Below are 15,013 nucleotides of genomic sequence, written 5' to 3'. Positions count from 1 at the left end.
ACTGAAACGGACCTCCGAAATGGAGGGTTCCTAGGGTTCCTCCTCCCTGGTCCCGCGAGTCGCCCGAACGCTACAAATATGGCCGTGTGGCGAAGGCGTGGATCTTGGCTCTTTCCGCGGCGATCCCCAAACCGAGACGCGACGCGCTCGACACATACAGACTCGGACCACACTGCCATACTGTCCCGTTCTATTGACGGAACCCGAACCCACACTAGCGAAGCAGACGTGAGAGCGAGTCGTTGATCGAGACACACATATGTTTAGGCTTCCTGACTGGCTGTACTCGGACCCGGTCCGTATGCCTGGCCTAGACTGTTTGTGACCGACGACTGACGATTGGTGTGCAAAGTGTGCAGTGCATCAGCTTAACAGACGAGTTGAATGCGACCGCGGAAAGGACAGGAAGAGAGTCAAGCCAAGTCATCGAACGAAGACCAAAAGCAACTGCACAGAGCTCACAGCAAGCCCAATCGCTTTCGTGGCAAGTTTGACTCGCTCGTCCTGATTCGGTAGTCATAGACGCCGGTGTCATTTGCCTCCGCGTTACTTCAAGCACGCGCTCAACACAGACACCATTCGACAGTCTGGACTTCATCATTCTCCTCCAGGGCGGATCGCCCGGGGCTACTGTATAATCCCACCGAGATTCCAACCATTCCCCTTGCAGCACCGGCAATTGTCTCCGGTACCCTCAAAACAGAGTCGTTCGTTTCTAGGCTCCTGGATCCGGTCCATGTCCTCCTGGAAGGATGTCCCAGCATCGGGCGGTCTGCCTCCATACCGATCCTTCACAGGAGATCTCGAGAAGCCGTTGCTGGATGAGAGACAATACCGTATGATCGAACTCCAGAATGGCGTGCGGGCTGTGCTGGTTCACGATCCGGGGGCAGACAAGTCAGCAGCGTGCCTCTCGGTGGCGGTCGGCCATACGTACGACCCGGTGTGTCTCCTTCCCATATACTACGGTTAACTGATCGCTTCGCTCACTACGCCGGATACATAGAATGATGCCCAGGGCATGGCTCACTTTTGTGAACATATGATCAGCAAGGTCGAGTACCATTTCCTTGCGACTGCATGCTTGTCTAGGACTCGATCCATGTGATGTGTTTCTCTTTTGTCATCTTGCATGTGCACTACGTGTGCAGAATGTTTGAAGAACGAAGGCAATTTGCCGATGGGGAGGCTCCGGCGTCCCACGGAGCGCTGCGGACACAACGGTCGTCAGGATGAGATCCGCCGGATACATAGTGCACTTTTACTGGTGCGACTCCGTGCAAGTGCCACTGGCAAGCCTGCAAACAAATAGACGCTGTATGACATTGCTGATGTTGGGCATATTCAGGGCTCCGAACCGTATCCTGAAGAGGAGGATTTTGTATCGGTGAGCACTCGTGAGCCAGTCAATCCCGCTGCCATCGTTTGACAGGACCACCCGCAGTTCATCACTACCAACGGCGGCGCTAGAAACGCAGCTACCGGACCGGTGATCACTTATTATTGGTTCTCGATTAACCCCAGCCACCTTGAGGGTGGCGTCTCTCGCCTAGCGGCTTTCTTCCACTCGCCCCTCTTCACGGAGTCCTTGACAGCGCGTGAAATCAATGCGGTCGACTCGGAGTTCAAGCGGAACCTGTCTAACGACGTCAGACGCATTCTGCAACTCACGAAGGACCAGAGCATCCCTGATCATCCTTGGCGGAAGTTCGGCACTGGTAACTATGTCAGCCTGTCAGCATTTGGGCGCAAGGGGAAAGATGACGACGAAGTGATGGTGATGAAAGAAACACGGAGAAGACTGGTCGAATGGTGGCAAGAGCAGTATTGTGCGTCAAGGATGGGGCTCGCTGTGGTCGGCAAAGGTACGTGAGGCGTATGTTGCGGAACACTGTTTGTCGTCCTAATCTATGCCTTTACCACAGAGTCCCTCGATGATCTTACAGCTATGGTTGTTCCATCATTCTCCAAGATAGAAAATCGTGGCTTGGAACCCCGACCAGCATTGAAGGAGCCGTCTTGGGGCCCAGAACAGCAGGGAGTTAGTACCATGCATCTCACTGATACCGCATGCATGCCTGACCATGTATTGTGTCGCAGGTAATGATGTTCGTCCAGACTGTGAAGGATTACCACGCATTCTCCGTCCAGTTCGAGCTGCCAGATATACGCGATCAATATGACTCGAAGCCAACATCCTTCCTGGCGCACTTTCTCGGGCACGAAGGGCGCGGGAGCATCTGCGCGCTGCTCAAAAAGCGGGGATGGCTCCTCGACCTCTCTGCCGGTGACTCAGGCGACCCGCGCGCCGTCCATCTGTTCAAGATTGAAGGGACGCTGACCCTCGAGGGATACCGTGAGTAATGCTATGTATTTCCTTGGACAGACATGAACAAAACCACGTGATCCTCGTAACAGTTCACTACGCCGAGGTGCTGAAAGCCATCTTCGACTATATCGCCCTCCTCCGTCAGTCATTTCCTCTGGATCCATACCACTATGCCGAAGTATCGACGATGGCCCGAACGTGGTTCACTTTCAAGGAGAAAGCACAGCCGCACGCCTACGCATCGTCGCTCGCCCGCTCGTTCGTGGAGCCGTACCCGCCGCAGTGGCTCATCAGCGGAGCATCCCTGTATCGCAAGTACGACGAGGACTTTCCCCGAAAGCTGCTAGACGGGTTTGTTCCAGAAAGGACGAGGGTCCTCTTAATGGCGAAGAACCATCGTGAGGAAGTGGTCGGCAAAGACCCGCAGTGGGCATCCGAGAAGTGGTATGGCACGCAGTACATCGTGCGCAAGCTCGACTACACTCTCATTAAACGCGTGAGTCCGTACCACAAGTTGATATACAATCGTTCTAATCGGTTGTCTAGCTGCATGGACAGGAGACGAACGCGGAGTTGTTCCTGCCCGCACCGAATCCCTTCATACCCACAGATCTCTCGGTCGACAAGTCGGAGGTGGCGGAAGTAAGTCATGGTGGTGTACGAGTTAGGCCGTAACTGAAGCGTTTGTCTTCACAGCCAAAGAAGTACCCAACTCTGGTAAAGCGGACAGAACGTGCTCAGCTGTGGTACAAGAAGGACGATCAGTTCTGGGTACCCAAGGCTCGCGTGCGCATAGTGATCAAAAAGTAGGTATCCTGGTCTGAAGCTTCAGTAATCGTTCCCTAACTGAAGGATCCCTCTCCCTAGTCCCCTTACATATGCGACTGCGAAGCATGCCTTGATGACGCGGTGGGTGCCACTCTTCTTGCAATCGTGTATATGCTTGTTCATAGGAGCCCTCAGGTTGTTCGTGGATCTGGTCGAGGACGCTCTAGCGGAAGTCACATATGACGCGGACCTCGCTGGGCTGTCGTACTCAGTGTCTAACGACGTCGACGGTATCGTTGTCTCTGTGGGAGGCTACAACGATAAGCTCGACGTGTTATTGCGGACCGTGCTCGAGAAGCTCCGAGATCTCGTGGTGACGCCAGATAGGCTGCAAGTCATCGCAGAGAAGGTCAAGAGGCTGACTTTTTCTCGTGGCCGCAGCAAGGCTGACGCACAATGCAGATCAAGCGCGACTATGAGAACTACTATGTGGGACAGCCTTCGAGCCTCTCGGAAGCATTCGGCCAGTGGCTCATCATGCCGACGCTCTGGACACCTGCGGACAAGTTGACGGAACTTCCCCGTATGTACACACCCTGGTCGTATTGTGCGAGTACTGAACCCGGCTCAGGGATTTCCGAGAGTGACATCCAGCGCCATCAGGGCGATCTATTCGCGAAGTCAACCATAGAGGTATTGATGACCGGCAACATGACCGAAGAGGTGCGTACGGTACCATTGATCAAGTACAAATGGCTCATCCCTCAACAGCGGTCGCTGTCTATCCTTGCTATGACGGAAGAGATCATCTCATCCCATCCTCTTCTCCCGAACGAGATACCCACATCTCGTTCACTCGTGCTGCAGCCCGGTGCGTGAACTTTCCGATCCACAGCGAACTCGCGCCGTGACACCCTCCTTCAGGCTCGAACTATGTCTTGCGAAAGGTTCACGAGAATCCCAAGGAACTCAACAGCAGCCTCTCCTATTACTGCCAGTTCGGCGAGTCGTCCAACATTCGACTGCGCGGGCTCGTCGCGCTCGTGCATCACGTGATCCGCGAACCCTGCTTTACCACCTTGCGGACCAAGGAGCAGCTCGGGTAGGCCTCTCCCTCCTGACTTTGCAGGCGCGACATACTGAGTCATACATTCTCTAGCTATGTGGTCAGTGCGTCCATCTGGTCCATCAACAGCAGCACGCTCGGCATCAGCATCAAGATCCAGAGTACACGCGCCCCGTGGTTCGTGGAGGAGCGCGTCGAGGCCTTCCTGGAGACATTCGCAGAGGAGCGCCTCTTGTCTATGACGGAGGCAGAGTTCGAGACGCACAAGGAAGGCCTCATCATGAAGAAACTGGAGCGAGCCAAGAACCTGAGTGAAGAGACCACTCGCTATTGGACTAGAATCAGGGCGGGTCATTATGACTTCCTGAGACGTGCGTCGATTTGCCCGATACCTTCACGACCAACAGAATAGGCTGACACATGTATGTATACAGACGAGACAGACGCTGCGGCGATCCGATCCCTCACATTGTCCGAAGTCGTCGAGGCTTACAACACCTTCCTGCGCCCGTCTACAGGACTGCGCTCACGGAAGAAGCTGTCTGTGCAGTTGATCTCACAGCAGGTGAAGGAGACTCCAGAATCCACTACACAGATCCAGATCATTGAAGACGAACGGACGTTCAAGGCGGCATTGGGATGTGCTCCCGCGGCCGTCCCGGTCATGTCTGAAGCGTTCGGGCAGTATGCACACACTGGAATGTCTGCGAAATTGTAGGGAAACGGCCGATTCAGAAGATCGATCATGGGTAGATGCAGTTATTTGTACACTAGAAGGTCACGGAAGTGAGCTCAAGATCCACCACAAAGCCTGAAACATCCGGATGTGGTTTACAAGACGTCTGGCCATGGTGTGCGTGCGCCATGGATGTCGTCAAGTAGTGTCAGCACAGCTGCCCTGGACGTCACTTCCACACTTCTCGATCGAGATTCCGGCTCACCATCCCGAATGCCCTACATCGCGGATCCAGCTCCAGACATTGAAACTGACTGATATAGGCACGGAGAGGGCTACGGGCGACACTGCTAATGATCAGCGAGACGGTGGAGAGCAGATGACAGGCCTTTGGACGCTGACTGCGTCAGAGAAACACCGGGCTTGCGTCCCCAGGACTTCGGCGCAGTTTGAGTGGTATGACCCAATTACGCTGTGCCTCGTGCTTTCGACAAACCCCACGCGCGAGGCATACAGGGTGCGCGTCATGACTAACGGAACACTACTGAAGCAATAGGCCCGGCTGAAGGATCGGCGCTGGGTGAGGGGCACTACTCTGCGCAGCACGCGAACAAACCCCACCACCTGTCCTCCCACTACACGTGAGGAAACCCCCCGCTTCCGATCGGCCGACTCGGGTTGTCACCCGACATGAAGGACAGTGTGGGGACGCGCATCGTTGTCGAGTGGGATCCACCACGAAGGTGACACATAGGAAGAACCTTAGGCCTCAGGTCTCGACTCTCTCCCATCGGCGACGCCGGTGGTACCGCTCCCAGATGCGCCCAGGGATTGAGACCGAACCTCAAGAGCCCACCTGCGCGGGGACATAAGCTCCGTCCAGGCGAATCGCTCGGTGGATATCAACGGGGGCCACCTGAACTTTGTTGAACAAAAGCCGAGCGACGATAGCGACGATGAGCGGTTGCTAATGCATTGAGTTTGACGAGTACAAGGAAGGAGGCTACGCACGGGGCAGTTCACGTCAACAATGTGGTTGCGGGGGCGAAGATGTGGTAAGTCTTTTTCAGCATAGCAACCGCGCTTCTTGTTTTCAACCTGCCACGGGCATACTTCAATTTCGAAGACGTCTTCGAAGGAGATAGACGATAGAGGCATTTGTATCCTGGTATGTGCTTTGCCTTGAACGACGAGCGTTCGTTAGTGACCGATCACGTCGATCGCGTTCTCGACTTAACAGGTTCTGCTCACCGGGGAGACCGGAGGGGTTCTTCCTGAGGCAGAGGGTCACCGGTCAAGAAGCACTCAGCACACAACCTCAACGCGACATATGTCTCACGTCGAGCAACAGCCAGGCCGCTTCGTGATACCTTCCGGAAAAGACGGGCCTTCCGTTGCGTCTAGTTATAGTGAATCAATAACACATTACGAAAGGCTGTGAGGGTACGATGTCCATGCAAAAAGAAAGTCAACCAGCGAACAACATATGCGACCAAAGCGTAGACGTAGCGTCATGATCAGATGTCCGGGGAGTCCATGATAATCATCCGTGAGAAATCCGCACCACACTGCATCCACCCTCCCTCATCTCGACCGACCCAAACCCACGCTCCAGCTCCAGCCCAGCCCGGGGCAACCAACAGAGCAGCGACTGCTCCTGGCGGTTTACCGAAGTGCTTGTCGTATGAGGGAGTAGCCGGAGAGGAACATAACGACAACAGTCACAGTGAGACTGACGAAGGCGGGGTGTGTGGCAAAGTCGGACCATGCGCCGTTGCATGTTGGACATGTCCAGCCTGATACATATACAATCAGCATTTACGATACGTTTGGAAGGAGTATAGCATCACGTACTTTGAAGAGGAGTGTAGGCTTGCGGTGTGTAGAGCGCAAACTGGAGTGCTGAGTTCTCCTGCAGCAGACCGGGGGAACGCGCTGCTCCAGGACCTCTGTCGTCCCAAATGTGCAGCACATAGCTACCAGGCACAAGGGGCAGGTTTGAATGCGCCTGCTGGTACGACCAGATGTCCCAGGTAACCTGCGTCGCGGTTCCGGGGATGACGCCGTCTGTGGGGCCGACGGGATAGGTGTTGCCGTTGTCACCAACTGCGGAGACGGTGAGGTGAGTTGGTGTTGAGAGGACGTCCGTGAAGTTCCATCCGAAGGTAATCGTGTTCGACGGCGCGATTTTGAAGTAGGACGTCGCAGTCTGCGGAGGCTTGGTGATGGTCAGACTACCTGCCGGCGCCGACTGGGGGATGGAGAAAGTGGATGATGAGCTTTGGGACATGACGAGGTCGACCGCAAGGGTGGCGACGAGTGTAGCGAAAGGAGCGGAGAGAAGAAGGAGGGAGGGATTGTCGTCGTCGTCCGCAACGGTGTGCTCGCCCGCTCGAGGCTCTGCTCGCAGGGCTGTCACGACGTGTCACACGCTTGATGGTCTCGGTCACAGAGTCACAGAGTCAGCGCTCCAGCGCTTCTTCAGTTTGGCCAGCTGCAGGCTGGAGCTTGGCTTGACCTCCTCCTAACGTTCAGTTTTCCTGCTCTTATCACCATCTACAATAACGTATGGGTGATGATATGTTGTCCTGGCTTTACATTGCTTACTGACTCCAAAGTTCCGAAAAGACATACTAGTGCTCGACTGTGATCACGATGTGGCAAGCCATCAATCTCGAGCAACTGTTGAATTGCTCTTTAGCGGCCGACAGCTGGCCGAGAACATGCACGGCTCGTCCCGTTGCCAACTGGAAGTGGAGGTCTGCTGAATGAGTGCGACTCTCTGGTGGGACCCTCTCTTGGCGGCCTCGGAGAACGAACCTGTGCCGGCGACTTCGCAGACCCACGCTGCCACACGAAGCTTCTGGGGGACGCTCGAAGTGCGCCGGTTTTCGCAGCTTGTGAGCATACCACACTGTCGGAGCGTGGGGTGATCCCATGTGGTGATTTTCCTCCAACGCCAGGTCCGCCACCCGTGCTCATCACACGTCTGCACGACGGAGCTTGTGTGCACAGGATGATCAGCCTTCTTAGCCGTTGCCCCGGAGTTCCGACAACGAGCCTGGCTTCATATACCTGAAACGTATCGGCGCCCAGCTTTACGTTCACCCTCTACCTTATACCCTCTCTGCTTTTGTTCTCCCCTCCTTATACCCTTTTCTTCCCGCTTCCATCCTTGCCGCCTTTAATATGGCTCTTGCTCTGCCCACTGCGACCGCTCTTGCTGAAGTCATGGCACAGTCCTCTTCCATTAACGACTCAGAACTCGACTGCCGTATCGTTGTCTCTACGGAACCCCGCGCTCTTGCAAGCCACCGCGATGCCTTTGTGTACACGCCAAAGTCGTCACCACTTTCTCCGGTAGAAAGCGACGACGATACGCCGATGAGTCCCATCACATTCGGACGGAATGAGGACTACGAACGGAACAGGCTATCATTCATCCCACCTTCGCCTCGTCCCTCCACTTCCCCGTCTTCACCCGTTAGCCCGCAGAGCATGTCACCCATCTCCCCTGTGATATTCACGCAATTCAACCTGAGCACGCCATCCCTCGTCTCTCAGCCGCTACCAGTGTTTCCTACTGCCGGCACGCAGTCTCTTGCGCTTCGTCTCAAGCGCCCCCTTCCACCCCTGCCAAAAGTTAACACAGATGACACTACGACAAGGAAGAAAGGATCACGCCAGGAACTTATCCCGCGATATGGCGGGATACGTCCATCTCCATCAAGTAGCGACGGCCGCGACAGCGACAGTGGCGTGAACTTCTCCCCCGCGGGTTCTTCGCAGTCGCCCGCGACATCCCTATCAAGTCCGTCCTGCACTTCACTCAGTACGATGGCCTCTTCGGACTCCGCCGGGAGCTCCGAGGCTGTGGAGGCGTTCCCCGCAGATACAAAACCTAGAATTGCACCTCTCACCATTCCGACACGCTCGCAGTCGCACCCCCTCCCTCAGAGCAAGATGCCTCCCATCGGCCAGCCCATTATCAGCCCATACATTTCCGTGACTCCCGCGTCTCCGGTGCCTCACCAGCAGTTCCCCTTCAGCACCGCACCCGTGCAGCAGAGAAAGCGTACGGCATCGGCAACTTCAATTGTCATACCTTCACCGTACGATACGGCTGCTGAACATCCGCGCGACCTCGGTTTCGAGTTCATACGCACAAAGGACCTTCCCCCGGAACCCTCTCGCGCGCCATCACCAGCGCCCTCCCTCACTCCCTCTGTCTCATCGTCCAAGGGCTTCGCGCAGGCGGGGAAGTCCACCTTGAAGCGTATCGCATCGAAGACGCGCCTCTTCGGCCGCCGTACTCTCTCCGCATCTGAACCAACATGGAGTGATAGCGACGAGGATGAAACTGTTGTCGGCCACGGCTCTGTCTCGATGGATGACAGGATGCTGCGCCCCGGGCAGCGCTCCGGATCCCCCAGCACTCTCGCCTCGCACGGGTCCAGCGAACGCAAGAACTCCATTGACAACTTGAGCATGCGCTCCGCCAGCACCCGCTCTGGCACCCCCGAGCCTCGCGCATTGCGCCGCCTCGAGATTGCGGAGGTCAGGCTGACTCCCGAAGGCGAAGTCTGGGAACCCCTCGACTTGCATGACGTGATCCCGAGGCTGCGAGAGCTCAAGGCGCCGACAAAGATCAAGCTATGATCCCAGTCTGCCGCCGTTCTATTCATGTCGGGGCTCGACCTTCGAGCCTCGGGCCTGGTGCTATTTGTACGATCGGCCTCCTGCGGCACCCCTGCGGGCGGTGCGGGACGGGACAACGGGTGGCGCCTGTAAGGCGCTGCAATGCGGTTTTATCGTGGTTTGGGAGGCACGGCTGGCTTGTCGCCATAGCTATGCTTACGGCGCATCCTTGCGGCGTAATGCCGCTCCTCGGACCTCGACAATGCTCTTCCACCACTCCGACTAGAGGGACGATGTGAACGTTGTTGTATTTCTTGTCCTCACCCCACCCCATCACCTGTTGTTGCCACCACTATCATTATTGTGCTTCCTACGCACCGCTCATTCCCCACCTCGCTCTTTAATCTACCTGACATGATTCCGATCGCCCTCAGTCTGTTCCCCGGATGCTGCATCGTGCTCTCGTCATCATGCCCCCATCGTCTAGCTCATTATGCTCCATGACTTACCTTCTACACTAGACCCCTAGTCACGACGGACCGCTACCTTCTCGTGTAATGTGAACCTTCATGGACCTCTGTATATCTTGTAATCGCTCGCACTCATTGTTTTCAGGGACTTCCATTGCATCTGGACCTCGGACACGGGCACAATACTATACCATTGCATCCCTACTACTACCTCCATACCCCTCTCGATTGAAGTCTGGAACTTGTTCGTCTTCGTCTCTCGGACCCTGCAAGCTTCCATGCCTCCCCATCCGCGCCGGAATACTTTCTGACCACGCGCGACTGCCACGATCTTTCGGGTGCTGCTGAGCGCGTCCGCGAGAGCCTCGAGAAGCCAGCCACGACGCGTTGGTCGTCAAGATGCCCACGTCGCCCTCCTGACATATCCTTCTATTTCCATCGTTCAGATGAGATTCCCGACGTTCTTTTGTCGTCTGCGGGCATCATCCGATCCAGAATCCTACTTCCATTGATGTGATAAGCCTCGTCGGGATCAGCCTGATATGCCCATCTCGAGGGATGTGGTCCGCGGGCCCAAGTCCTTGTGCCTGATGAGATGTTTGTCTGCGTGCATGATGGTAGCTCTTTCGACCTGTGCGGTGTGCACAGACTGGGCGATCGGATGAGTCCGCGAGCGGCGAGTGACTCGGGTTTGCACATGCCATTGCCACGAGCCTTGGCTTGGTTCTCTCGAAGCACGTGTTTGCTGAACCGACCCCTCCCCAGGCTGGATTCACTACCTTGCGGTTCCTCCTGTTGTATGTCACCGTCCAAATAATATTACATTTGCCTCAAATGATCCTGGGTGCTGTGCTCAATCGGCTTTCAGAGAAGTAGTGCAGTGAGGGCGGCGCGCCCCCCATGGTGATCCAATCCAGGGACGGGCGTTCAATACACTTCTTAGCCTATGACGCTCTTGTGCTCGCGAGTCCTAGCCTCAGGATGAGGCCTACCAGCCTACGTTTTCTCTAGGGTCGAACTTCTCGCGACTAAGGGCTGAAGCCTGGAATATGCGACAGCGATACACTACTGCCGTCGTGCGTGCTCATCCGATAGCCTCAAGTTCTATTTTGACACGTATTTTTGGAAGACCTGGTCTCATGACTCCGAAGGTGTCTTCGGCGGGCCTCCTTCCCATCTCCAACCGCCTCCTGAGTAGCGACGCCTAAGAAGGGCTCGCGTCGGGTGCGCTACAGAGCGCGATAGTGACTTCGAAGATCGAGCCGGTGACGCCACCGTGCGAAGCATTGGTCTGCTGACATTGACAACGTCCAGACCTACCCTTCCCGATAACGCGCGGTACAGATGGCCAAGCCACTGACGTCCGCTGAACCTTGGACATCGACCATGTTCTCGTTTCTTGCCCACCGCCGAGCATGGTAGTTACCCTTGTCTGCCACGTCAACCATAACTGACGACCAGCCATCTTTTGCAGTGCCGCGAAGCAGAAGGAGCGTGAGGACCGCATTCGCACCCTTCCGCCTGAGTTCCACGCTCCTATCACTCCTGAGGAGAACCGCCTCCTCGCGCGACCAGCATCGGTGGTGATTGCGAGCGTGCAAGGGGGCTCTCTGGCCCCTCCCGAGGTCCTCTTGGCATACAGCAAGAAGGCGCTCAAAGCTCACGCCGCGACCAACTGTCTAACAGAGGTCCTCATCGCTAAGGCAGAAGGATGGGCCAAAACGTGCAACATCAATGGTCCTCTGGCTGGCATGCCTGTCAGCGTCAAGGACACGGTCGGATTCGAGGGCGAGGACTCGTGCATCGGCTACTCTGCATGGGTCGGGAAGCCAATGCAGAAGGATTCCGCGCTCATCAGGCTCCTGAAGGATGCCGGCGCGATCCCGTTCGTCAAGACTAACGTGCCTATCACGCTACTCTCCTTCGAGTCTGCGAACGATGTGTTCGGGAGGACTACCAATCCGCACAACAAGGATTACTCTCCTGGAGGCTCCACAGGCGGGGAAGCTGCGCTCCTCGCGTATGGCGGGTCCCGCCTAGGGATTGGCACGGATGTCGCTGGATCTGTTCGTGCACCCGCGTGAGTCTATCAGAATCGCCAACACTGTGTCTGATTTGACCTCGACGTCGTAGACACTTCTCCGGAGTGTACTCGATCAAAGCATCAATGCACAGGTTTCTCAAGTCGGGAAATGCGACTAGTATGCCCGGGCAGGAGGGTATACCCGCAACATACTCTCCCATGACGCGCACTCTTGAGGATTTGGAGACCTTCTGGCGAGCGATAATGAGTATGAAGCCCTGGGAGTATGACCATTCGGTGAGCCGCATTCCTTCCACGGTGGGAATACCTCCGGAAGCACTACTGACTGTCGCGACGTCCCGTGTCTGTTCCAGGTGCTGCCTACCCCCTGGCGAGAGGTCGACCTTGTGTCCGGGAAGCCGATCCGTTGGGGAGTCCTCTGGGACGATGGTCAGTGATCTCTCCGCGGCCGGGAAGGGGTGTGCCTTCATATATGTCATGCTCAACATGTCGATGTCACAGGTGTCGTTGCACCATCTCCTGCTTGCAAACGTGCACTGGAGATGGTTGTGTCAGAGCTGACATCCCGTGGGCACGAAGTTGTCACCATGTATGTTTCATTCCAGCTATCCGATGCCAGAGGCAACTTCACGACATCGCAACATTGTATAGAGAACCTCCAAGCCCATACGAGGGCCTCAAGCTTGGGTCCCAGCTCTTGTTAGCGGAGGCAGGTTCGTACCAGCTCCACTTCACGCGTCTTCCTTCTTACGTTCTTGACAGGCAAAGTCTCCACCCGTCCGATCCGCTGGGGAGAGTCCAATGACCCCGGCGTACGCGAGGCTCGAATCATGTTCGCCATGCCGCGCTTCGTCAAGCGTCTCTACGCATGGTATCTCCGCCACATCAAGCGCGACGAAGCGTACGCCGGCCTCGTTGAGAACTGGTCCGAGAAGACGGTCGAAGAGTATCTAGGTCTCATCGCTCAGAGGGAAGGCTACCGCGAGCAGTGGTTCCAGAAGCTACGCGACGAGGCCTTCGACTTCATCTTGACCGTCCCAAATGCGCTCCCTGCTACGCCTCATGGGGGGATGAAGACGGGTTTCAAAGCGTGTGGATACACCTTCCTGTGGAACATCGTGCGTGGCTTCGCTATCACATCCGAATCTGATGCACGTAAAACTCAACGGACCGTGGTGCAGCTGGACTACTCCGCAGGTGTCATGCCAGTAACGCACGTAGACAAGGAACTCGACGGTCTCAAGGAATTTCTTCCCAGGAATACCATCGAGCGCGATATGTACAAGATGTACGACGCGGCTAAGATGCACGGGCTACCTGTTGGCGTGCAAGTTGTCGGCAAGCGACTCGAAGAGGAGAAGGTTCTGGAAGGCATGAAACTCATTGAGGGACTGCTGAAGGATGCTGGGAAGGCGTATACCCTCTTGGACCCCGTTGATTGAACTACAATTTAGGTACCAACAACCATGACATCATGAGCAGATATGTACGAGGTAGTGTACTAGTGAGTATTGCGGTGTATCAATCCATATTCATCAGCGAAAATTCGATCTGGCGTGAACCTACAGAATACACCTGCCTCTCAAAAGTGGCGTACCGGATATACGTGAGTCAGATAGATGCAATGCGCTGACCCGAATGTTTGCTTTTCTCCAGTGCGACCGAGGCCGCCACCCTGGCCTCCACTCAGGCGCGCGAGACATATCGACTTCTGCTTTGGCCCGTTTCCAGGCCAACCGCAGTGCTACAAGTGCTAAAAGGCTCTTTGTCAATGAGCCCGGGGCCCTGGGACGAAACACGAGGCCGAGCCGTCGCGGACCGCGGAGTTCGCAAACAGGCGCTCCCCATTAAATCGCGAGTCGTCCGCGTCTTCTGTCCTCTTTTCATACCACACCACGGTCTCTTCGCTTCCATCCATTTGCAGGTTCCAGGAGCACTCCAGCTATACCCCTCTCAACTCTACAACCGTACATCACCAGAACCACCAGATCATGCCTCCCACCCGCCGTGAGTCTCGCCGCCGGTCAACGCGCTCGAACGCGCCGTCTCGACGCCGCCGTCCGCGACAGGCTAGAGACGAAAACTCTCCTACTGCTCCTGCCGCTGCGGCCAATAACGCGGCTCCTTCCGAGTCATTGACTCGGAGGGCTCTGGGGCCCCATAATGGTCGACTGGCGACCACCACCCCTACCCCTACTCCATCGCCATTGGGTACAGAAACCCATAGCCAAGATTCGGAGTCGCAGCATTCAATCTATGATCCAGACCCCTGGGTATGGGACGACAAGGCGGAGTGAGAGCCTTCGGAGAGCAAAGCGAGACCTGCCTTTGTGAGTCTTCTCCCTTCCGCTTTGCACCTGCATTGCTGACTTCCCCGGCTGTGGTCCGGTCAAGCTCTACGCTGAATGGTGCATACTATTTGTTATGCTTATTTACGCTTTCCTCGATACCGGTTCTCTGTGCATACCCTGCTTCCTTCTTCCACCACCTCTCCGAGGCGGGTTCTGGCCTGTTCCTCCTACATCGTCCCATATGTGTCTGTTTCATCAACTGCGCGCGTGTTCCTCTCTCTGTACCTGCCATGTATCATATGATACACTGGATAATGCTACAAATCCTCGTGTTTGTGCAACTACATCGACAGCAACCCGGGTGGTTTCTGAACACCAACTTGGGCTCGCCGGAGTACTTGCCAGGATATTGAGGGTTCCACAGTCAGTTTCGAAGACTTCCCTGATGTACAAGCGCATGTCCGAGATCTGTTATAGGCTATTCTGGACCACTCCGTCTATACTGTCCTGTGCAACAGGAGTCTTCCTGTAAGCAAGGTTGAGCGGCAAGTTGATACTCCCTGGACGTCGGTATTTCCTGAATAGGAAGGTTGTAGTTCGACGGTAACCGAGCGCCCAAGATATCTCTGCCGTTGCGCAGCTTCGTCGCGAGGTTGGACATGTACAAGAGACCCATGTCCTCCAGGGGAGCTTCGATGCACTGAGGAGATTACTTGAGCCATTAAAATCGT

General features: G+C 55.8%; 7 protein-coding genes across 7 annotated transcripts; 4 read left to right on the top strand and 3 right to left on the bottom strand.

The window, feature by feature from the left end:
- Positions 1 to 399: 399 nt before the first annotated feature.
- L226DRAFT_531188 (LuxS/MPP-like metallohydrolase) lies at positions 400 to 5,165 on the top strand. Its single transcript, XM_067680029.1, has 17 exons — positions 400 to 943; positions 1,007 to 1,054; positions 1,349 to 1,387; positions 1,445 to 1,865; positions 1,926 to 2,041; positions 2,101 to 2,356; positions 2,419 to 2,825; positions 2,876 to 2,971; positions 3,026 to 3,135; positions 3,197 to 3,238; positions 3,293 to 3,506; positions 3,560 to 3,680; positions 3,729 to 3,820; positions 3,869 to 3,968; positions 4,022 to 4,199; positions 4,257 to 4,534; positions 4,598 to 5,165. Exons 1-17 carry the CDS (start codon positions 737 to 739, stop codon positions 4,879 to 4,881), a joined length of 3,009 nt encoding a protein of 1,002 aa, XP_067539954.1. The 5' UTR covers positions 400 to 736; the 3' UTR covers positions 4,882 to 5,165.
- A 956-nt stretch (positions 5,166 to 6,121) lies between these two features.
- Positions 6,122 to 7,358, bottom strand: L226DRAFT_248558 (uncharacterized protein). The gene is made up of 2 exons (XM_067673253.1): positions 6,694 to 7,358; positions 6,122 to 6,635 (listed from the first exon to the last, which is right to left on the bottom strand). Exons 1-2 carry the CDS (start codon positions 7,127 to 7,129, stop codon positions 6,505 to 6,507), a joined length of 567 nt encoding a protein of 188 aa, XP_067539953.1. The 5' UTR covers positions 7,130 to 7,358; the 3' UTR covers positions 6,122 to 6,504.
- Positions 7,359 to 7,412: 54 nt separating this feature from the next.
- Positions 7,413 to 7,939, bottom strand: L226DRAFT_248450 (uncharacterized protein). The gene has a single exon (XM_067673249.1). The coding sequence runs from the start codon at positions 7,776 to 7,778 to the stop codon at positions 7,473 to 7,475; it is 306 nt and encodes a 101-aa protein (XP_067539952.1). The 5' UTR covers positions 7,779 to 7,939; the 3' UTR covers positions 7,413 to 7,472.
- Position 7,940: 1 nt separating this feature from the next.
- L226DRAFT_248451 (uncharacterized protein) lies at positions 7,941 to 9,792 on the top strand. The gene is made up of 2 exons (XM_067673250.1): positions 7,941 to 9,580; positions 9,632 to 9,792. Exon 1 carries the CDS (start codon positions 8,029 to 8,031, stop codon positions 9,496 to 9,498), a length of 1,470 nt encoding a protein of 489 aa, XP_067539951.1. The 5' UTR covers positions 7,941 to 8,028; the 3' UTR covers positions 9,499 to 9,580; positions 9,632 to 9,792.
- Positions 9,793 to 9,929: 137 nt separating this feature from the next.
- L226DRAFT_248464 (uncharacterized protein) lies at positions 9,930 to 10,336 on the top strand. The gene has a single exon (XM_067673252.1). It carries the CDS (start codon positions 10,047 to 10,049, stop codon positions 10,293 to 10,295), a length of 249 nt encoding a protein of 82 aa, XP_067539950.1. The 5' UTR covers positions 9,930 to 10,046; the 3' UTR covers positions 10,296 to 10,336.
- L226DRAFT_248453 (uncharacterized protein) lies at positions 10,318 to 10,779 on the bottom strand. The gene has a single exon (XM_067673251.1). The coding sequence runs from the start codon at positions 10,644 to 10,646 to the stop codon at positions 10,377 to 10,379; it is 270 nt and encodes an 89-aa protein (XP_067539949.1). The 5' UTR covers positions 10,647 to 10,779; the 3' UTR covers positions 10,318 to 10,376.
- A 554-nt stretch (positions 10,780 to 11,333) lies between these two features.
- Positions 11,334 to 13,433, top strand: L226DRAFT_543413 (amidase signature enzyme; the record flags this gene model as incomplete). Its single annotated transcript, XM_067682198.1, has 8 exons — positions 11,334 to 11,365; positions 11,422 to 12,027; positions 12,081 to 12,267; positions 12,345 to 12,420; positions 12,493 to 12,580; positions 12,643 to 12,704; positions 12,754 to 13,109; positions 13,173 to 13,433. 8 exons carry the CDS (start codon positions 11,334 to 11,336, stop codon positions 13,431 to 13,433), a joined length of 1,668 nt encoding a protein of 555 aa, XP_067539948.1.
- Positions 13,434 to 15,013: the final 1,580 nt, after the last annotated feature.

Source organism: Lentinus tigrinus (genome assembly GCF_003813185.1).
Source record: "Lentinus tigrinus ALCF2SS1-7 unplaced genomic scaffold L226scaffold_4, whole genome shotgun sequence".
Lineage (NCBI taxonomy): Eukaryota > Fungi > Basidiomycota > Agaricomycetes > Polyporales > Polyporaceae > Lentinus > Lentinus tigrinus.
The sequence above is the reverse complement of the archived record's forward strand: the minus strand, read 5'-3'. Positions and strand labels throughout refer to the sequence as shown.